Below are 22774 nucleotides of genomic sequence, written 5' to 3' on the forward strand. Positions count from 1 at the left end.
GATGAACGGTATTTGCATAAACCTGGAAGGCGATAACCCCAATCTATCTGGTCAGCCATTCTTCACATTAGTCGTTGAAGTCACTTACGGTATATTTCTTCTATGTTGCAGGGAGGCGGAGGCTTACAAAGAGAAGGGGAATGCGTTCTATGCGCAGAAGGACTACCATGAAGCTTACAACTACTACACAAAGGCCATTGGTAAGTACTGCTATTGGATTGGAGTCTCCTCGCCCGGCTGGCCTGAATAATGGAGGCACGGTAGGTTTTAGTTTCTATCTAGTCATCCATCTGTGTTTTTTTTTTTTTCTTTCTTGCCCGGTCGTATTCATATACCGTATAATCCAAAAGGAAGCTGCGGTGCTCGCCCTTAAAGTTCAAGGTCAAGTTTATTAATACCCGACCGCATCAACAATCCTGCCTGGTAATGGATGAAGCCCGGGTCTTTACTGCATGTTGCAGACTTTTTTGATAGGTTATACTTTGAATTAAACTTGTACTTGTCACTGAACAACATCCTCCACCAATATGCCTAGGGGGGTCTTGGTAAGTAGCCTCATAATTGCTGGGTGGAAGTTCTGGTCCTTGAGGTTTTTGCAAAACTGAAACTTAGTGAGGTCAATGTAACCACCTTCAGGTGAAACTCCCAGTTGGACATCAGCTTCTTGCCAGTCACAGAGAGTGATAGTGGCCCCAGTAGTGATAGGGTCACCCATTGTGGTCTCGGTAGTCATAGTGACCCCAGTAGTAATACTGGCCCCACTGGTAATAGTACCCACCCACACACCAGCCTCAGTAGTAATTAACTCCTGCCAGAATTCCTACAGACATTCCACTCGCCCAGCCTGCAGCTCCGGTCCGGCGGCAGCTACTTCTGAGCCTGTAACCGCTGGCTTCTACCCTCGGCATCCACGTGGTGTACAGGATGGCACACACAGACACGGCAGGGGAGAGGTCAGCGATCAGACTCGCCGCCGCGGCCGCCGGACCGTAGCTGCAGGCTATGCGAGTGGACTGCCTATTAGTTGTCGCACGGCTGGTAGGCCAAACAAAATGAGGTGGCGGGCCTTGTGTTTGACACGTGCCGTCTAGGTGGAACTTTTTTTTTTTTTTTCTTTATCCTTCTGTATCCAGTGGGGTAAAAGCACGGAACTCCTCACTGCACATGCGGTATAATTATTCAGGAGACTGAGGTGGGCAACGACGGCTCTGGTTATGCCACAATGAGCTGAATGTCATATACAGATAGTCCCCGACTTGCGAACATTCGACTTACGAATTTCGCTAGATACGAACTATCTGTCCTGCACAGTATGATGTAATGCTATGGCATTACATCATACTGTGCAGGCACCGGGCAGGCTTCTATCAAGCCTGATAGAAGCCTGTCCGGTCACATCGCGGTTGCTGGGCAGCCGGGGGCCTTCTGAAAGGCCCTAGGGCTGTCTATGCAGAGCGCCTAGCAAGCCGTGCGCTTGATGGGCACTCTGCATAGGCAGCCCTGGGGCCTTTCAGGAGGTCCCCGGCTGCCTAGCAACCACACAGCGTCCCGCGATCTCATCATGGGACGCTGTACGGGCCCCCTGAATGTCGGGTGCAGGCTGTTCTTACAGCGGGCACCCAGCGGCAGCAGTTCCGACGAGCCGCGCCGCTCGTCAGAACTGTTAACAATTTAAATACCGCTGTCAGAGCGGTATTTAAGGTGTTAACAGTTCAGACGAGCGGCGAGGCTCGTCTGAACTGCTGCCGCCGGGTGCCCGCTGTAAGAACAGCCTGCACCCGACGTTGTATGGAGCGGGATCCACCCGCAATCCCGCTCCATACAAACATTTGTTACGACTTGCGAACAGGTTCCTGGAACGGAACCTGTTCGCAAGTAGGGAACTAACTAACACGCAATATAATTACGGGGAAACCTTTTTGCTGAAACCACCAAAAATTGCAGTGAAAGTGTTTTCTAGAGGGGTAGATGGCTAATGTATATATTAGGAAATAAGCTTCACGTACAAATCTGATCTAGATGGGGGTGGGGGTGGGGGGCTTCTGTAATGTTTCATTGTAACTGGTTTTTGATGCTTCCACACTCTGCATTTCGTTATAACGCCTGTATCCTGCGGGGTGGGACGCAGGCTTCTCCCCACTCATGCGTCAGACTCATCCCACCTCTTGCAGCTCGCATTGCCATGTAACGTCAGCAGATGTCATTGCTTCCTAGCCGTATGGATCATCTCTACAAGCAGTGGGCTGACATGCCGGCTTCCCGGAGGGTCCGGATAGATTTTTGCATCAGAATTCATTCAGTTGTAAACGGCTTTCTGAAGTCTAAGAATATACAGAGTGATCCCAAACGAACGGGGCAAAAGTAAGGCTGATTTCTTCATGCATGAATTGGCCTACAACAGGGAGAGCGACACGAAAAGATAGAACTCTTCAAGTTTGTAATGCAGCCAATGTGGGCGCCATTGGTGACATGGTAGATGTCAAGTCGGTAGTCTGCTTCTGCCATCTGTGGGCTGGCATATCCTCTGTTGGTTCCACTGCAGCGGAAATGTTTTTGCTGGGTGATTTTCAAAAGGAACTGCGCCCGCGGCAAATATCTGTAAGGGGCACTAAAAACTTCTATTTTTTTTTTTTCATGTCATTCTGGCTTTTGTGTAAACTCATGTTTAAAGAAGTCTGCTTTGCTCTTGCACCGCTCTTTGTGAACAACCCTGTATGAGCCAAGAGGGGAAGACTAGTAGTGGAATCGCTAAGGCCTCATGCCCACGGCCGGGTCGGATTCCGACTGCGAAATCTCACAGCGGAATCAGACCTGTCGCCCCAACCCCCAGAGACCCACACTCGCCTGTCCAGCTCCGCCACGAGTATTTTGGCTGATGCGCATGTGTAGTGACGCGCCGACGCTGGTCTACAACACGGATGCCCGTGATACCTCTGCGGTGCTCACTGCGGAAGTATCGCGGGACGGACGGCCTCCATTGACTGTAATGGAAGCCGTCCATGAGATTTTCTGCACAGAGTAAAACGTCCTGCAATTCTCCCCTGCGAGGTGATTTCTGCTTGTGGGCAGGGAAGAATCTTGTAACCTATCATGTCTATGGACGAACATGCAGAATGGGCGGCGGGCATCTGGCCATGAATTCCGCATCAGGAATCCGTCTGTGGCCGTTGGGCCTACGGCTGGTTTCACACTGCATTTTACCATGTCTTTGCTGTATGTGCTGGAAAACCCACCGGCGTATACACCAATGCAATCTTTTATATCCTCCCAACTCATACCCCCTTACACTACATACAATACGATTTAAAATCAACTAGTAGTCCTGGAAATCCTGCCAGTCCTCGGGGTACTTGTGCTTGGGATGACTATGGCTCATGTGCTTTCACAAAGGAGCAAGTGAATGGAGGCCGAGATCTCTTCTCGCTGCCCGCGTCCATTCACAGTGAACAGGCAGACGATTATAGATTTACAACTGCCTGTCTGCATTGAACCAGAAGTCCCTTCCCTCTCCAGCTGCTTCGTTTCATTGAACTCAAGCAAGGCAACTAGTGACTAGTAAGGGTTGTTTTTTTTGCTCAGCACACTGTTAAGTCCTGCTTTTACATGCAGCAACTATTGTTTTTTTGTTTTTTTTGGGGGGGGGGGTTGTTTTGTTTTTTTGGCCGATGGCCCATGTAAAAGAAAAAAAAAGTACCCTTGGCAGTGGCTTCAGCTTATGGTGTTTCTCAGCAAGCAAAGTCGGATTGCCCTTATCAGCTTTCTTTTGATCAGGCAATCAAGTCCCAGCTGACTCCTAAGAGGCTCGAGGCACTCGAGAATAGATGAAATAATACATGTGGCATTTATATTGACCTCTTTACATATTTCATGTAAGACTCTGTTCACACTTCTGTCCGTCTGGGGATTTCTTCATAAATACCTAGAGGAAGAAGGGGAAAAAAATAGTGTATGTGTGTATATATATATATATGTATTAGAGATGAGCGAGTAGTGCCTTAGCCGAGTATCTCCCCGCTCGTCTCTAAAGATTCGGGGGCCGGCGCGGGTGACAGGTGAGTTGCGGCGGGGAGCGGAGGGGAGAGAGATCGAGTAATGTGCCTTAGCGAGTATACTGGCTCATCTCTAATATGGATGGCATCCACTGTAGTCATTGGGATCCCATGGGCACGGCTGGTTTCCTTCTTCAACTGTTTACCCTACTGAGAGCAATAACCATTTTTCCTGCAGGCTGAGCCCGGGCTCACTCAGCCGCACAGTAAAAATCACGGCGTTTTACCTGCGCAGGGAACTGTGTATCCCTGCCTATTGTTGTGTCTTTGCGCATGAACAGCATATTTTACACACGCTGTCATGTGCTGGCTTCTTGATTTTTCTTTTTTCTTTCTGATGTTTCCTAGCACCATGTGTATAAAAAAAAAAAAACGCTGTATAAACGCAAAGTTTTTGCCTATCAACTGCGCTCAAAACGCGCCCATAGTAAATGGCAGCCATGTACGTGCAGAAAACGGAATATAATAGAAAATAAAAAGCTGCGTCCCTTTTTTTTTGCCTGTAATTTACGTAAAAATATACGAAATGTGACTTGATCAATGAAAATCCATGTACTTTCATTGACTTCATTCACCGCGTAAAATATGTATACACATAGAGGAGCATTAGATTCTTCTCAGACTGCATATACCGATGTCTCTCTGCAGAATGTGCCACCCCTCCCATTCTACTCATTTAGGACCTAAAGAATGCTCGCGCCAAATTTCACGTTTGTACGACACCAAGAAGGTACATTACATAGGGGTGCACTTTTCAATTAGCATCGAATAATCAAGTTCTGACCCCTTTGCTTTTCGTAATTAGGACCTAAAAAATGGTCACGCCAAATTTCATCTATATGGGTACATTCACTTGTGGCGAAAATGGTGCGGGTTTTCTGCAGTAGAATATCTGTCAAATACCAAGTCTGAACCATTGGTCCAAATCCACAGCTGACTGTGAAGTCGTCTCTCTATCTGTGCCAAACTCCACCCCAGATGCAGATTTTGATGCTGTTTTTGCCGTGTAAACGGACCTTTAGGCTATACTCACACCTGTCAATTTTCTGTGCGGACCTTTCACATGGACAATCCGCAGTATTTACGGTAGCAACAAAGGATGGGACTTTTAACGATCTTGCCCACGCTGTGGAAATTTACCTGCGGAGCGGATTTTGGATCTGCAGCATGTCAATCATAGCGCTGGAGTTTCTGTGCAGCTTCCACCTCTTTAAAGGAGTTGGGAATTCTGCACCAAAATTCACATTAAAATCGGCACTAAAGGGTGCCGTTTTTTTTTTTTTTCTTTTCCATGCGGTTTTTCTGCTGTAGACTATCCGCCCCGTACGGATGTAGTTTTAAAGTAGTGTTTAGGACTTGGATATTGACGACCTGTTCTCGACATACGTCACCAATATCCAATTGGGGGGGCTCCGCCACCTGGAACCCCCCTGATCAGCTGTGTGAAGAGCCTTCAGTGCTGCAGCATTGTGAATGGATGGAGCTGCACAAGGGCCATGTGATGAATGACTGTGATCCAAGTAACAGACAGCTGAACCACAGACCCCTGCCGATCGGTTATTGATGTCCTATCGGTCATCGGTGTGTTAGTTCCAGCAAACCCCTCTAAGTGCTCTTGGATCAGACCATTTTGCAGCCTTTTACAACAGGAAAAGGAAGTTAATTCATGAAGGGTTAAGAATCTACCATCCTATAACTGTTATTTAAATATGCCAGTTGAAGGCTTACCCCAAGTTAAAATTCTGGCTTCATTTGCATAGAAGTATTTCTTCCGCAGGCGTGACAAGAGCGCCATCTATGGATACTAACTGGGATTGCATTTTCTGTTAATTCATACATATTTTTTTTTCCTCCCTAGATTGCTCAAGCAAAAATGCTAGTTATTACGGAAACCGTGCGGCTACCCTGATGATGCTCGCCAAGTTCCGAGAGGCTTTGGAAGACGCTCAACAAGCTGTGCGGCTCGATGACGCCTTTGTGAAGGCCAGTATATAGATCTCCGTAGGCACCTTAGCCTGTAGAATCCTTTCTTAGAATGGTTGTGTAATCTTTTACATCTCCAGGGTCATCAACGAGAGGGGAAGTGTCACTTGACGCTGGGAAATGCTATGGCTGCTACTCGATCTTTCCAGAAGGTATTAGAACTGGAGCCAAATAATGAACCGACACGGCAGGAGGTAAGCGATGCCGCACGGGGTTACCGTGACACGTATGGGGTTTGGCCAACGTACTCAATGCATGCAATGTAAAACTGTTATTTTCCTTTCAGTTGAAGAATGCGGCCGCTGTCTTGGAGTATGAAAGGATTGGAGAAGCTGACTTTGAAAAACGGGATTTCAGGAAGGTTGGAGACTTTTTCCTATGCATGTCTGTTCCTTATAGAGCGTCTGATGGCATGAAGTGCGTCCGCTGCCGAAATCTATATAGTAAAGCAACCCTCTGGTTTTGGGATAAAATTCAGTGCCGTGGCAGAGAGTAGAATACCTGCAGTTCTTTTCTGTTGTCCATTTGGCTCGGAGTCCTATTTTATGACATCCAAGATGGCCGACACCATCTTCAGACCGTCTTATCCCCAGAGTACATGCACTTTACCTGCTCTGTAGTTGTATAGAGTAAAACAATAAGCGCGCCTTCTATGTTCGCGTTTGCAATATGTATGAATCGCTGATCTTGCAGTGTCAGTGTAATTAAATGCCCCGTGGCTAACGGCTCCGGTCCGCTCTGCTGACTAGTAGTGTATATGGAAAGAAGTGGAGCTTCGGTCAGCGTGCTTCCAGTGATCCAGGCAGGGTGAGTTGGAACCTTTTTTTAAAATTTATTTAATCGGAACGTGTGATCGGCAGCAACGTGTGCCGCTGTCAGGCTGGCCTGGCGAAACTCTGTCTTCATAGTGAAACTCGTTGTTGCTGGAAGTCCTCTGATTGAAGCTCCATTTGTTTCCATATGCTCTGATTTGCCAACACTAATCACATGACCTGCCTGGACCAATCGAAGAGCAGTGTACAATGTGATAGTTGGAAAATTGCCGCCATTTTGGTCACCGGAATCTGCAAATCGGAGGTGGGACAGAGAAGAACCTACTACAGGTAATGTGTTCCCCTCCTCCTTCTGTCTTCAGACAGAGTTTTGTCCCGAAGCTGGAGGGTTGCTTTTATGTATTTTCCGTACATGCCAAAAACCGGAGGTAGGGTTTGACCCTAAAGGCATTTTCTGAGACTTAGAAGAAGAAAAAAATTCCCTGCCTATTAAAATTGTATAAAATAATAATAAAAGCATACTCCCTGGAGCCCTAGAGCCCATCGCTCGGAAGAAGCACACTGCCGGTAAGTGCCATACATGGTTCACATGACTGCTCAGCCAATCGCAGGCCTCAGTGGACATGGAAGAATCACTGCTGAAGTCTGTGATTGGCTGAGCAGTCATGTGCATGATGAACGGCAAACGACCACCGGCTCGCAACGTCTGGGTTTGGAGCGGTGGGCATCCGGGCTCCACGGCTGGATGGGGAGTCTCTGAAGTAGGGGAGTATATGTTTTTCTCTTTATTTTACACAATTTTAAGCCTGGATAATTTTAGTTTTAAAGTCCCAGAAAATCCCTTAAAAAAATATATATGTAATCTCTAGAATCTCCACTAGAGGGCTTCTGCTTCAGAACTACACAAGAGGAAACCAGTTACTGTCCTATAGCAGCACCAGGGCTCACGCTGCCGTATGAAGTATCCTGTAATGACGTCATGTTTTCTGCCCGCCTGCTGCATCTTTATCACTTATAGCCGCTGCTAATGTTAAAGGGGTTGTCCCGAGGCAGCAAGTGGGTCTATACACTTCTGTATGGCCATAATAATGCACTTTGTAATGTACATTGTGCATTAATTATGAGCCATACAGAAGTTATAAAAAGTTTTATACTTGCCTGCTCCGTTGCTGGCGTCCTCGTCTCCATGGTGCCGACTAATTTTCGCCCTCCGATGGCCAAATTAGCCGCGCTTGCGCAGTCCGGGTCTTCTGCTTTCTTCAATGGGGCTCCGTGTAGCTCCGCCCCGTCACGTGCCGATTCCAGCCAATCGGGAGGCTGGAATCGGCAATGGACCGCACAGAAGCCCTGCGGTCCATGGAGACAGAGGATCCCGGCGGCCATCTTCAGCAGGTGAGTATGAAGACGCCGGACCGCCGGGATTCAGGTAAGCGCTGTGGGGGTTGTTTTTTTAACCCCTGCATCGGGGTTGTCTCGCGCCGAACGGGGGGGGGGTTTAAAAAAAAAAAAAAGTTTCGGCGCGGGACAACCCCTTTAAGTATTGGGCAGCTGCACGTCCGATGCGAAGGGTCCAGCGTGCTGCTTAGTTCTGTATGCAGTAGATATGACCGGAGAACTAGTGCTTCACTTATCTGCTGTCGTATCCGCCCTAATGAAACGTCAGGGCAATATATGATCATATAAGATCATCTGAAGGGGCCGGTGTAGACCGGGCTGAAGAGTGCTCATCTGAAGGGCCAAGTTACAGCATCTAGAAGGACCCCTGTAAAGTGGACGTCTAACTTTGCATATCACTTCTTTTTTTTGGTCTCCCCACCTTCCCATAAGAAAATTAAATTATTAAAATTAAAAAATTGGCCAAAAACTCCCATGTACCTCATAGTGGTATCAATAAAGACTACAGCCCTAAGGCCTCATGTCCACGGGGAAAATCAGGCCCGCTACGGATTCTACATGTAGAATCTGCGGCGGGTCCCTCCTGCCCCGCGGACATGAGGGCTGAAAATAGGAATTTAAAAGAATTTACTCATCCGGCGCGGGCGGGGAAAGCCTTCTCTTCCTCACGGCCGGATCTTCTTTTTCGGCCGGCGGATGAACTTGGCACGCCGGCGGCACGTCGCCGACGTGCCGCGCGCATGCGCCGGGCACATCCGCCGAGCCGCAGCAAGAAAGATCCGGCCGTGAGGAAGAGAAGACCTTCCCGGCCCGCTCCGGATGAGTAAATTCTTTTAAATTCCGAATTTTGTCTCCCGCAGATCCGGACGGCTTCCATAGGCTTCAATAGAAGCCCGCGGGAGCCGTTCCCATGGGAGACCCGCACGAAAATGGAGCATGGTCCAGATTTTTTTCATGCTCCGTTTTTTTTAAAATCACTTTTATTGACGATCCGCGGGTATTTATCTACCCGCGGGTGGTCAATGCATCCCTATGGGGTGCGGATCCGCGGGCAGGAGAAGAGTCAAAATCCGCTGCGGATTTTAATTCTTCTTTTGCCCGTGGACATGAGGCCTTAAGCTGGTTTCACTCGGGCGAGAAACTCGTGAATATGAACGCAATTCTTTTGAATGGAGTCCTATACATGTCCTATCTTACTGTGTTCCTCGGAACGCATCGCGCATTGATTTTAATGGGGCCTTTAATGCATCGCGTGGCTCTGCATGCCGTGTGATGCGAGGTTTCCTATTTGAAATCCATGGAAAACCCTTCCGATCCTCTATAGCGCTAGAAGATCGGAATTTCACTATGGGAGGCATTTTTGCCTGAAAATTGCCTCACCCCCGCAGGTGAATTGCATGTTTATGAGCATGATGCCGCGCTCGCCCGTGTGTAGGTTGCCTCACACTGCCACTGACAGAACAAAAATAACCAAAACTATGCCTTTCAGAATTTAGTAACAAAAAGTGAATGTTTTTAACAGTTTTTGTATTTTAAAAAAAGTAGTACAACACAAAGACTATATAATGTGGTGTCCCCATAATCGTACTAACCTGTAGAATAAAGGTAGCAATTTTTCCAACATGCAAATCAAAAAATAATTGTTTAATAGGTTATAATTAGAGATGAGCGAACCTACTCGTTTCGAGTAATTACTCGATCGAGCACCGCGATTTTCGAGTACTTCATTACTCGGGTGAAAAGATTCGGGGGGAGGCGCGGCGGAGTGGGGGGTAGCAGGGGGGAGCCCTCTCTCTCTCTCCCACTCCCCGCTGCAACCCCCCCACTCACCCACGGCGCCCCCGAATCTTTTTGCCCGAGTACTGAAGTACTCGAAAATCGCGGTACTCAGGCGAAAAAGGGGCGTGGCCGAGTACGCTCGCTCATCTCTAGTTTATAAGGTATTTCAAATGCTATTATTAAGAAAAATGTCATTCTGCCCGGGAAAATAAATGCCTCATATGGTTATTTTAACAGAAAAGTTGAAAAAAAAAACATTTATGGCTTTTGGATGTTGAGGATGAAAAAACAAAATATGGCTACGGCGCAAAACTTTTAAAAAGTCTTCCTACTGCAGCCAAAGGAGGGAGCTATGAAGCTTACGGCATACTGTTATACATTGACCTTGCCATTATGTACATATGGGATGCAGAAACCCCCTGCTGACAGCTGTAGGTGGCAAGTATATTATCTAAATCATAGAATCATAGATTGGTAGAGTTGGAAGGGACCTCCAGGGTCATCGGGTCCAACCCCCTGCTCAGTGCAGGATTCACTAAATCATCACAGACAGATGTCTGTCCAGCCTTTGTTTGAACATTTCCATTGAAGGAGAACTCGCCACCTCCTGTGGTAACCTGTTCCACTCATTGATCACCCTCCCTGTCTAACATCTAATCTGTGTCTCCTCTCTTTCAGTTTCATCCCGTTGCTTCTAGTCTTTCCTTGTGCAAATGAGAATAGGGCTGATCCCTCTGCACTGTGACAGCCCTTCAGATATTTGTAGACCGCTATTAAGTCTCCTCTCAGCCTTCTTTTTTGCAAGCTAAACATTCCCAGATCCTTTAACCGTTCCTCATAGGACATGGTTTGTAGACCGCTTTGAATCTTAAAAGGGGGTTTTCAGGAAAGTATTATTGATGACCTAGGATAGGTCATCAATAGTGGATCAGCTGCGGTCCATCACTTGGGACCCCAACCAGCTGTGCGGGCGCATGTTATCAGCGCTGCAATAACCCAGAGGTCGGAGCGGAAACCTCCGTGCCAACCTCTCTGTAGCGGCCGGCACTTGTAACTGCAGGTTCTCAACAAAATCAATTGCAGCACTCCCAGCATGGTCCTGAGCAGCAGACCCAGGCCGAGCAACTGTTGATGACCCAACCTGATGATGGGTAATCAGTAGTATTTAACTGGAAAGCCCCTTTAAGCTCTGTATCAGAAAAACAAAGCTCTGACTGCTCTGGAACTTTAGATTACAAACTTGGCACACAATTTTGGACCTCGAAGTGACTAAATGGGGCAGATTCCCTTAAGAGAGCGGAAATATGTAGCAGATTTGCTGCGGATTATGTTAATGATTTTCTTGCAGGTCTTCAACAGATTTCCCCTCTTCAATTTGAAATCTGGTGTGGATCTGCAACAAAATATACCCATAATCCGCTTACATGAAAACGCAACTTCGGGGGATGTTCATATGTCCAAATCTAATGCTGTGGATTTTTTTCGAATTTCACCCCTTTTGAAGGAGTGGAGTCTGTTTTGAAAATCCACAGGTCAGTTTACACTCTAATTGTATCCGCAGCATGGGCATGGACTTTATAAAGTCCCATCCACAATGCTTCTACTGTAAATTCTCCAGTTTTTCTACAATGGATGCCACTGAAGAAAATCTGCAGATGTCCGCCTCCGTGTGAACGCACCTTAAGGCAGCATTCAGTCTTGACAACAGCATGTTGCTGGAACTTTTATTATTTGTGTAGATTCGTTTTCTCCTATGGTGTAAGCAATGACAAGAATACATAATGCCGAGTTCAGCTATCCTGTGATTATTTGCTTACGCTGTCTTTTATGTCAGGTCGTGTTCTGCATGGATCGGGCGTTGGAGCTGGCCCCTGCCTGCCACCGCTTTAAAATCCTCAAAGCAGAATGTCTGGCACTTCTTGGTCGCTACCCAGATGCCCAATCTGTTGCCAGGTGTGTATATACTTATTTAGTTCCGCATTCTATATCTGTTTGTGCATGTATGCTGTTGTCAGTCTCGACTATCGCACACATGAAGTTGTGGCCTGAACTTGCAAACAGTAGGATCAGAGATAAAGCTCTTTAGTCTACAAATGCATGGAGTCTGTTTGTTCCCCTAAGTGTTTTTGGGAACTGACATGTCTTCTAGAGTGTAAAAGAAACACTTGCGCAAATAAGGAAGATGGAACAATACCTCTTCAGCGCCACCTATTGGATGCCAGCATTCCTGCAAATCAATGTACGACATTTTAACAAGTCTGTAAAACTATGATTGGGAATAGAAAGCTAAGCCAGAAAACCATACACATACAGCTGTTTGTCTGGTGAGAGGCCTGTGACGTGGGTCAAGAGGGATGTCGTCTCTCTCCTTAAGGAGAGCATCCAAATAGTGTGTGGAGACACCTTTTAAGGGGTGAGTGGGTCAAGGCATGGCATAGTCTCTCCCCAAGGTGACATGGTCTCTCCCCAAGGAGAGCACCCAGAATGGGTGTGAGAAAACACCAGAGAGCACCCAGAAGGGGTGTGAGAAGACACCAGAGAGCACCCAGAATGGGTGTGAGAAAACACCAGAGAGCACCCAGAAGAGGTGTCTTCTCACACCCCTTCTGGGTGCTCTCTGGTGTCTTCTCACACCCCTTCTGGGTGCTCTCTGGTGTCTTCTCACACCCCTTCTGGGTGCTCTCTGGTGTCTTCTCACACCCCTTCTGGGTGCTCTCTGGTGTCTTCTCACACCCCTTCTGGGTGCTCTCTGGTGTCTTCTCACACCCCTTCTGGGTGCTCTCTGGTGTCTTCTCACACCCCTTCTGGGTGCTCTCTGGTGTCTTCTCACACCCCTTCTGGGTGCTCTCTGGTGTCTTCTCACACCCCTTCTGGGTGCTGTCCTTGGGGAGAGATGATGCCATGCCCTGACCTCCTCACCCCTTAGGTGTCTCCATACACTTTTTGGGTGCTCTCCTTAAGGAGACACGACACCCCTCTTGGCCAAAGAAACATTTAAAATGGGTTGTATAAGATTAGAAAACATGGCTGCTTTCTTTCAGACATGGCACCTCCTCTGTCGATGCGTTGTGTTGGTATTGCAGCTTGGCTCCAGTGCAGTGACTGGGGTCCTGTCAGTACTGTACAGCCCCTTTTAAACTGGTTGTGCCAAGTTATTCCCTATCCTGTGGATAGGGAATAACTTTATGATCAGTGGGAGTCTGACCATTGGGACTTTCTCCACTCCTGAGAAGGTCGTCCCTGAAGGTCCTCACATGAATGATCGCACGTGTTCATTTTAGTGAATCAGTGATTTGAATCTGTGAATTCAGCGATCGCAGAAACAATCATGAGGCAATGCAACTTGGACGAATTAGAAATCTGAGTCCGACTAGGTGGAAGAAACCTTAACCACCTTCAATACACAAATAACACCACCCTGCTTGTGGAAAGTGAAAGACCTAGAATACCTTATGTGCAAGTGCAAAAGAAAAGCGAATGAATGGGACTGTATCTCAACAGCAAGAAGACGAAAGTCATGACCGGTAGGCAGCGGTACAGTGAACATAAAAGGTCAACAATGAAAAGTCAAGTCGGTCCACAATTTATTCTTCCTTGGATCCAAAATCGATTGCAATGGGCAATCTGGACCGGAGATCAAGAGGCTGATTACACTTGGTAGGAATACAAGGAATGGAAAAGATCTGCAAGGATATTAGCATTGCAACAAAAACCAGACTGGGCAACGCAGTTGTCTTTCCCATAATGACGTATGGCTGCGAAAGTTGGACGTGCAGGGAAACAGATGGAAGAAAAATTGATGCGTTTGAACTATGGCGCTGGAGGAGAATGTTACGGATATCTTGGACCGCCATGACAATTAACAAGGTAGTGTAAGATCGCGTCAAACCGAAAATATCACTAGAGGCCAAAATCCTTAAACAGCAGCTCTCGTTTTTTTGACACGTGATACGCATTAACTCACTGGAAACAGTACTGATGTTTGGCAAAGTCAGTGGGAAGAGAAGATCAGAACGACAAAGAACAAGATAGCTAGATACAATCAAGGCCGCCACCAACATGTCAATCGCGTAACTGAAAGACAGGAATGGGTGGAGAACATTGATCCATAGAGTGACCGAAGGTCGTATGCGACTGAACAGATAACACTGCTCAACAGTATTTTTGCATCTGCTGTGGGATATATCAATTCTTATGGATTTTTGGGTGTAGAAACTGAATTTACCTTTAGAAATGATATATCACATAAGGTATTTATGTACTTTTAGATTTTATTTCAATTTTTTTAAAAAGGTTTTTGTGTTTTGTGCTCATTTTTTTGGGGTGATTTTATATAAAATTAAAGCTGAGACTTTTTATTTGAATGTAATACTCAGTGGATGAAGTTCTAAAAATGGTCACTAGATGGCAGAACAATGTAGTTGAGCAGGAAGGTTACCGACATGAGCCTATCTGTACTGCAGTTTGGTGTTTGCTGTAATCTGCATGAAGCACCTCTCTTCATTCACCGCAGCATATCAGTGTTTTTTGAGTTTCATTCACAAATACATTACCAGAAAAACATTGAGTTCTGAGTGTTACTTATTTTTGTATTTAAAACCAGACAATATTTGGCAATCCTGTATTATTGTCGATGTAATAGTGCTGTGTATCCCAGAAATGTCATGTGATAGAATCGGATTCTTCCACTGAATTCAGGACCCCAAAATTGGTTAAATTCACCTGTTTCCAAACCAGAAATGTTGTTTTTATCTGTTGACTAGTGTAGTCGCTCTGATTTCAGTGGACGTACTGGAGCTTGCCGAGTGCTTGTACTTGGTAACTTCCAATGCTCCTATTGAAATGAATGCAGCCGCATCCTGCATGCATGACCTCTGCTGCAATCATGCTGGGATCTGTGGTCCCAGCGGTCAGATCCCCATGGTCTTGGCACATAACCTGTGGATATGGGATAATGTTGCACAGCCACTTGAATGTATCACATGAACACTTCCAAGTGAAATCTCACTTTTCATATTCTGTCTTCTTTCCCATTTCCTTTAGCGACATCTTACGGATGGACTCTACGAATGCCGATGCCCTCTATGTGCGGGGGCTCTGTCTATACTATGAAGACTGTATCGAGAAGGCTGTACAGTTCTTTGTGCAGGCTTTGAAAATGTTCCCAGATCACCAGAAGGCGCGACTAGCCTGCAGGGTATGTGTCCTGTCACGTTGTATGCACGTCTCTGGGCTTTAAATTCTTACAACTGCCCCTTATGCTAGAATATAGTGGGGAGAAGTACAAATGTGGCCTACAGATTAGAGGTAGGAAAAAACACTCATTGCCAAAAAAAATATAATGCACCAAGGAGGAGTTGTTGGAATCGAATAAAACTCTGCATGTGTGATTGTAATGGTGATATATGTAAGCGATTACAATAGTAGAGCCAAAGGATAAGCTTATTGGGGAAAACTGTACAATTCGGAGGAGGCTCCAGTACCCTGTTGGGCCTCCTGCAGCCTGGATACATGATGAGATACGGTTGGCCATGGAGGCTCTAGTACCCTGTTGGGCCGCCTCTAGCCTGGATACATGATGAGATACGGTTGGCCATGGAGGCTCTAGTACCCTGTTAGGCCGCCTCTAGCCTGGATACATGATGAGATATGGTTGGCCATGGAGGCTGTAGTACCCTGTTGGGCTGCCTCTAGCCTGGATACATGATGAGATATGATTGGCCATGGAGGCTCTAGTACCCTGTTGGGCTGCTTCTAGCCTGGATACATGATGATACGGTTGGGCATGGAGGCTCTAGTACCCTACTGGGCCGCCTCTAGCCTGGATACATGATGAGATATGATTGAGAGGCTCTTTGTTATCCTGTGCCACATTTGCCCACAGATGTTGCAACTGCTGCTCCTAGATGCCAGCGTCCCAGCTTGTCCTATAACAACTGTCGGTGATAAATCTTACACCCGGGCAGGCCAGGAAGTGTGACAACCTGGTGGAGACAATCCTGTGACACTATGTGCATTCGAGCATTATCCTACTAAAAAATGCCTGTTGGAAGCCACCATGAGCGGCAACAAATATGGCCGCAGGATTTCTTGCACATCACTGAGCTGGTAGTGTGTCTCGTACTGCTACTAGGGGTGACTGACTGCCATATGCGTTGGCTCCCCAGACCATCACACCAGCAGGGGGGGCAGTGTGCCGCTTCACAGCAAAGGCAGGATTGAACCATGAGGCCTCCATACTCCAACACAAATGTTGTTGGCTCCTAAACAGAACCTGGAATCATCGCTAAAGACAATATGGTTCCAATCCATGGCAGTCCAGGCTTCTCATTCATGACACAACTGCAAACTAAGTCAATGGTGTTGGGGTGTTTATAACAGGTGCCATGACACCACATTTCCTTCTGTAAAGTGCCTGGAAATGGTCCGGGCGGAGAGGAGTCTGTAATGAAGAGGTACCACCTGCATCAGGATGGTGGACAATGAAACTGTTATATCTGCTCTTGCTTATCAGCGAACCACACGATCCTCTCTACTGGTGGGCTGTCTGGAACCTGTTTGCCGTGTCCCCCCCCCTTACACAACTACTGCTCCTAACAGCTTGGTCAGAACGGTCTAGGTAATAATCGAACTGACCATCCTGCTTCTCTCATGTCTAGTGGTCAACGATGTCTCAACAAGAGGTCCACTACACAGAAGTAGCCTCCGAGAGCCTGTTTATAGGGCAACAAGGGAAGCACTTCTACAACCTGTGATGACCAGACCCCCTGTGTAATCCCACCACAACTGTAATCCGTTACTTATCTGTTCTGCAGCAATCCAACATTTCTACCCGGGTGCATTATTTATTCTTCCTTTTTTTGTCAGCGGGTGTATATATTTCACTCCCGGCGACTTTCTGATCATAGCTAAAACTCTGCAGCTATTTACAGAACAAATACTTGTGAACGGGCGTTTATTCGGAGCTGTGTGGAGACATTTCTGACTACCAGTTAGGACTCGCAGCTACATTCATGGTCATGTCTTATCGGATTAGATGTCAGTATACGGATTGGGGTGGGGGGTGGTTTGGATGCTCCTCAGTTGGGGTCCAGTCCCATTTTGGTGCAGCAAAGTATACAAGCTGGAATGTGGTCCATAAATAAGGCTGTGAGGCTGCGTCTGTACAGGCTGGTTATGCTTCAGCTAACTCTGTGCCCGCTTATTTCAGAATGCCAAGGCTCTAAAGGCCAAGAAGGAAGAAGGCAACCAGGCATTTAAAGAAGGAAACTATGAAATGGCCTACAGACTTTACTCCGAAGCACTCAGCATAGACCCCAATAATATCAAAACAAATGCCAAATTATACTGTAATCGCGGTACGGTCAATGCAAAGGTAAGAAGAACGCAGATAATCTGGCCGGGGCCTATATTGTAAATTATAACTTTTTTTTTTTTTTACTTAAATAGCTAGGCGTATATAAAAAGAGAAGAGTGTATGAAAACTAACCCTTCAATGACAGCAGGTTTTCAAATTTTTTTTTATTTTTTTTTTCATTCCGGCGTTCAAGAGATTGTAACTTTATTTGTCTGCCCGCACAGCTGTATGAGGGCTTCTTTGTGGGAGGAGTTGTGTTCAGTAGTTCTATAGAATGTACCATATAATGATTGAAAAACATCAGAATTTTTCAAATGGGGTGAAATGGAGCAAAACTCACAATTGTACTTGTATTTTTATGGCGTTGACAGTGCAGCAAAAATGGCATATAGACGGATTCTGTGGGTCAGTACAAACGCAGGAATACAAAATGTATAGTTTTTACGTTTTCTTACTTTCTAAAGAACTTTTTTCTTTTAAATAAAATTCTTTTCGTTGCCAATTTTTTTTTTTTCTCACTGTGTTTACCCTGAGAAAAATAATGCTATAACAGACACCATCTCGGCGTTGCTATCAATCCTATAATGCATCAGCGCAGCGTTACATTAACAGTACCATCCTTGCCTGCTGGGAGGACGCTATAAATATCATTACTTTCTACATTCACCTAAGTGAGCTGAGACCATAAGTATACTGTCAGGGAGGATGAACTGTCATCTTCATTAGAACTGTGTGGCAGCAGTAATGTGAAAGGAGTTACTGTCCCTCCCAAGGGGAGCATGTGTGGTACAGTCCATGTAATTAAATTACACAAGAAGTTCTGGTGACCCCTTGAGAGAACAAAGTAATTCCCAGGGGTCACCATGAGATCAAATGACCCAGCTGAAGGACATTTTTCAAATGGAAAGGAATAACTAAAAGTAATACCGGGTGCCTCATCTATACAGGGGGACTAGTTACATATTGAATGGATAAAACGTATCACGGGAGTGGCTCTTTAATAGACTGCATTAAGGCCCATTTACACCAAAAATGAGTGATAATCGTTACATGTAAACGCGAGCATCGTGCAGTTTTTGCTTGAACGATGATTTTAAGGTGAACTTAAATCCATCCTTCAGCTAGTGAGAGATAAAGTATCTCAATAGACAGCACTCTGTTATCTTCATGGGAGCCAGCAGATTGCCAGCAGCTGCGAAGAGGGCAATGCACCTGTGTGCACAGCTTGGTGTGTGATCACATGCTGGGCTCTGCAAACAGCTCCTGGATACCCCTTTACATGCAAATGAAGATGATGGTGTTAATGGCCATTAACACTTTAAGCAAATGGATTGCAAAATCTTTCAATCCTTCAGTCGTTTGAAAGATTCTTTGCGTGTAAATGGGCCTATACATAGCAGCTTCATTGGACTCCGGGCATGCCAACCCGTGTTTCTTTGCCAATGGTTACCTGGCCCCCTTCTAGTCTTTGTTGACTCCACTGCAGCGATGAGGGACTACTGCATCGTATTTGCATCATCTTTTATCATTGGATAACATACATGTTTGCTATCGCTATTCCTTGTTTCTGCCTTTCTTACTCTGTATCTACAAAAATGAAAAAGTGATTTTTGGGTTTAAAGTTTAATTTTAAATCTATATTGTTTATGATCTCAACAGCTTAAGAAACTGGACGAGGCCATAGAGGATTGTACAAATGCAGTAAAACTGGATGAAACCTACATCAAAGCGTATTTACGAAGAGCACAATGGTAGGGAGCTATGATGCGATGCAGTTCTATTTGACTTGGTTTCCTTATTAGGTAGATGCCCACTCTAAAGGTGCGTTTAGACACAAAGATGATCACTCAAAAGATGGCTTTTGAGCGATCATTTTGCATAATCTAATTGGTACTAATGCCTATTAGTACCAATTAGTAACGTGTGAGTTGCCGGGAGCTAAATTTTTTTCAGAGGACCGCCCGCTGTTCTCTGAATAAATTCCTTTCGTTCTGCCGGCAGGATTGACAGCTGAGACAATGCAATTGGCTGTTATCAGCGGTCCCTGGGCAGAGCACAGCCTGCAGTCCTTCTTATTAGATGTTCTGCACATTTACACACAACGATTATCGCTCAAAAGAGGGCAAAAAGGGCTTTTGAGCGAATTTTGAGTGATAATTGTTGTCTAAATGGACCTTTACGGTGCTCATGTGCACACTGGTCAGCCCCCTGATCTCTGGTTTGGGAAGCTATTCAATGCCACATGCTGTGTCAATCATTGTGTCCCTCTCATCTGAATGACCCAGAATAATCAAGTGGTTACTATTCTGATACTTGTGCATCATGAATGCCACAGTTCTAACCATGTATTCGCTCTCATCCAGTCAATCAGTTTGGGGTCTGTTCAGTAGTACCCTAAACTATCCCATGGTATGATGTAACATGTGATTTCAATCTCCCACTATATATTTTGCACCATTTTAAGAAGCCGGTTCATGAATACAACCAAATGTACTTTATCAGAGCAGTCCGGAGTTCTTTCAGTAGTTTGTAACTCCTGATCTGTGTCATTGGGGGACATAGCTGAAGACTGTGGGTATAGCTTCTTCCACTAGGAGGCAGACACTAAGCAAAAAGTGTTAGTTCCGCCCAACCAGCTATAACCTTCCTGCAGACCCAGGACTCCCTGAAGAGTTCCTTGGGGCTCCTGGTGCCACAGCTGACACTCCCCACCCCCCAAACTGCTCCTATTTTAGCTCATGGCTTTTGGGTCTATATAGGCCGAGCTAAGAAGGTGGGACTTTCAGGTTGTGCGCTATGGGAGAGAAACTTCCTTCTACATCCTGCTCTCTGCCTAGTCAACTTTAAGCCACCCTGCAGTCTTTTCGCCCCTGTGGCCTGCCCTTCTCTTCCCCAAATTACTACATGCCTACATTACTACATGTGTTGGGCAGCACTTTCTGAAGCACTTTCTTCCCAGCGTGCCTTTGAGAATAATGCAGATTATCATCATGTGGGAACTACCGTGGCTGTAGCTCCCTCTTTTGCTTGCCTGGGACCACCCCAGAAAGCCAGTGGCGGACAGACGTGCTTGACAACTGTCCAATAAGTGGTTCTTCATCTGTCAGCCTGAAAACTTCCAGCCCACCCTGGGTGCCCTGCGTCTAATATCCGTCCCCAGCGCCATAATGCTTGTAGTTTGCCTTCCAGGCAAGGAACACCCTTAACCCCCTAGTGGTGGCTTGGTTGTCATCTCATTGGCCAAGGCTACACAACACATTCGGAGGTCCCAATCTACAAGCCCAGACCAGCACTGTGCCGGGCAATATCCCCTCTCAGAAAACAACTTCTGGTCACGATTTAAAAAAGACTATATAGGAAACGTCTATAAAGGATTCTTTATTTCCTTCAATGATGTTTCTAATGTGACCGATTTCCCTCTAAGTACCTGATATGTCCATCCTAGCTGGCAAATTGGGCTTCTATCGATCGACACCGACATCTTCTCCCCTAGAAGAGTAATTCCTTCTAGATAAACTTTGTAGCTGCAAGGGTTACACATTTCTGGGAAGGGTCAATCCGCCTCCTTTCTAGACCGTCCTTGCTCTGCAGCCCCCAGTTGACCAGGAGGTGGGTCGTACAATTGGCATTTCCTTTGCTGCAGGAGAACTGTTATTCCTCTCCAATCAGTGCACCTGGGGTGAACACCTCTTCTTACCCCGGGTACCTCTAATTAATTACTTTATTTTTTTCTTATCCTAGTCGAGATGTTCAACGTTGTTTCAGTAGTAAATGCTTATCCAGGGTATCCCTAGTAAACCCTTGTCCTACGCCATTCCCAGACCCTCACTGCTTGTTTAATTTGTATTCGCACTGGACCGCATTGCCCGATCTATCTTGTCCTGCCGTTCATCCATGCTTTCTACTCTGGCTCTTTTCTTTCCAAGTGTTCTAACATGCTATACTTGATAAGCGACACATAATGGTGCGATCCAAGTCACGGGATATCTTGTCTTACTTTGCCTGCAGAGTTAGGCCGCCTGCACACAGGTGTATTTGCATTGCGGAATCCGGAAGATTGCAGCATTTTGTCTTCCAGTGTGGATTCCGCACGAACGGCTTCTAACGCACAGCTCATCTGCAATTGACATTGCAGTTAGGCTACAGGTACCCGCGTCACTGCCTAGCAACAACACGGGAAATCTGTACTGCGCATGACTGGCGAGCATCTGTGGTCATCCGCAGTACAGGAAAAGCAGGTACGCAGGGTCGCCGGCCGGGGACCCAGCTGGATTCTGCTGCCGGACCCCGCATGCAAAATTCGGCTCTGCCATGTGCAGCCGGTCTAAGTCCGGGGACTTTTCCTTACCGGGGACCTACAGGATCAAGTGTGTCTGGTGCCAACTGTAGTTTTTTCTTGCTGCTCGCAGGCCTTATGCAGAGTGGTCTCCTGTTTGCGGTGGTCTTTTCTCCAAACCCCAAATGTGTCACTGCTGGAAGCACCTGGTCTTACTGGAAACAACGATCAACATTCTGCACAATGTGAGTCTCCAACCGGGTTTATCGGGCATCTTCCCTGCCCAAAAATCTTTCTGGGGCGTTCTTTTTTTTGGTGGTCCGGAATGTATTCCTTCACACGCACAGCTTGCAATAGTGGGGTTCTCCTGGCTTTCACCAGACTGCCATCTCAGTTGCCCTTCCGTGTAGTGTTTTTGCCAGGATGTTCCTATTGGCCTCGGTGCTTCACCCTCCGGGGGTACCTGCCGTTTTTGTCTGAGGCTTCATCCACTGAGAGTGACTGACTCCTTACCCGTTTAGCTTGGAGCGTCGATCTCCTGGTGGCAAGTCCGTTTCTTTGTTCTCTCTTCTCACTCCTCCAAGTTCTACAGGTGATGTCCCTGTGCGCCGGCGGTTGTTGTATTGTCGCGTGGGTTTGCAGGGTCACTGCACCACTAGCACATACTTGTCACTTTCCCCATCCCCTGGCCACGGCTCTTGACATCCCGAGGTCTTACTGCGTCCCCCAATGACGAGGACGAGAAAACAGAATTTTTGTTTCTTGCCATAAAATCTCTATCTCGGCTCGTTCCTTGGGGGGCACAGCAACACCCGAGTCTTTATTCTTCAGGCCTTCCTGGTTTTTGCTTCACCCCGTTTATTTCTCTTGATGATTTGTGTTGCTTCAGATGTTCACTTTCATTTCCCCTACTGTTCTTGTACAAACCGAGGAGAAACGGAAGTTGCCATCTGAAGCCAACGCAAATCATCAAGAGACATAGCCGGGTTCAGGCATTTAGCTCAGTGCCTGCAGGACAGGGAGGAACTAACACTTGTTGCTTAGGGTCGCCCCCTAGTGGCAGTAGTTATAGCCAAGGTTCTTTCTGTGTTCTTCAATGAATAAGATGATATAGATTTTACTGTAAGTAGCAAAAATTATTTTTTTCTTTTGTGTTTTTCTA

At 46.4% G+C, this 22774-nt stretch overlaps 1 protein-coding gene across 1 annotated transcript in view; it reads left to right on the plus strand.

Moving 5' to 3' along the window:
- Positions 1 to 22774, plus strand: part of DNAJC7 (DnaJ heat shock protein family (Hsp40) member C7) — a 45788-nt gene that overhangs the window by 15171 nt on the left and 7843 nt on the right. The window contains exons 2-9 of the mRNA XM_066588001.1: positions 112 to 200; positions 5908 to 6032; positions 6113 to 6226; positions 6319 to 6393; positions 11814 to 11932; positions 15023 to 15176; positions 17190 to 17354; positions 18996 to 19087. Coding sequence (XP_066444098.1) covers positions 112 to 200; positions 5908 to 6032; positions 6113 to 6226; positions 6319 to 6393; positions 11814 to 11932; positions 15023 to 15176; positions 17190 to 17354; positions 18996 to 19087 — 933 coding nt within the window. The remainder of the gene's footprint in view (positions 1 to 111; positions 201 to 5907; positions 6033 to 6112; positions 6227 to 6318; positions 6394 to 11813; positions 11933 to 15022; positions 15177 to 17189; positions 17355 to 18995; positions 19088 to 22774) is intronic.

This window comes from Eleutherodactylus coqui, chromosome 13 (assembly GCF_035609145.1).
Source record: "Eleutherodactylus coqui strain aEleCoq1 chromosome 13, aEleCoq1.hap1, whole genome shotgun sequence".
NCBI classification, from domain to species: domain Eukaryota; kingdom Metazoa; phylum Chordata; class Amphibia; order Anura; family Eleutherodactylidae; genus Eleutherodactylus; species Eleutherodactylus coqui.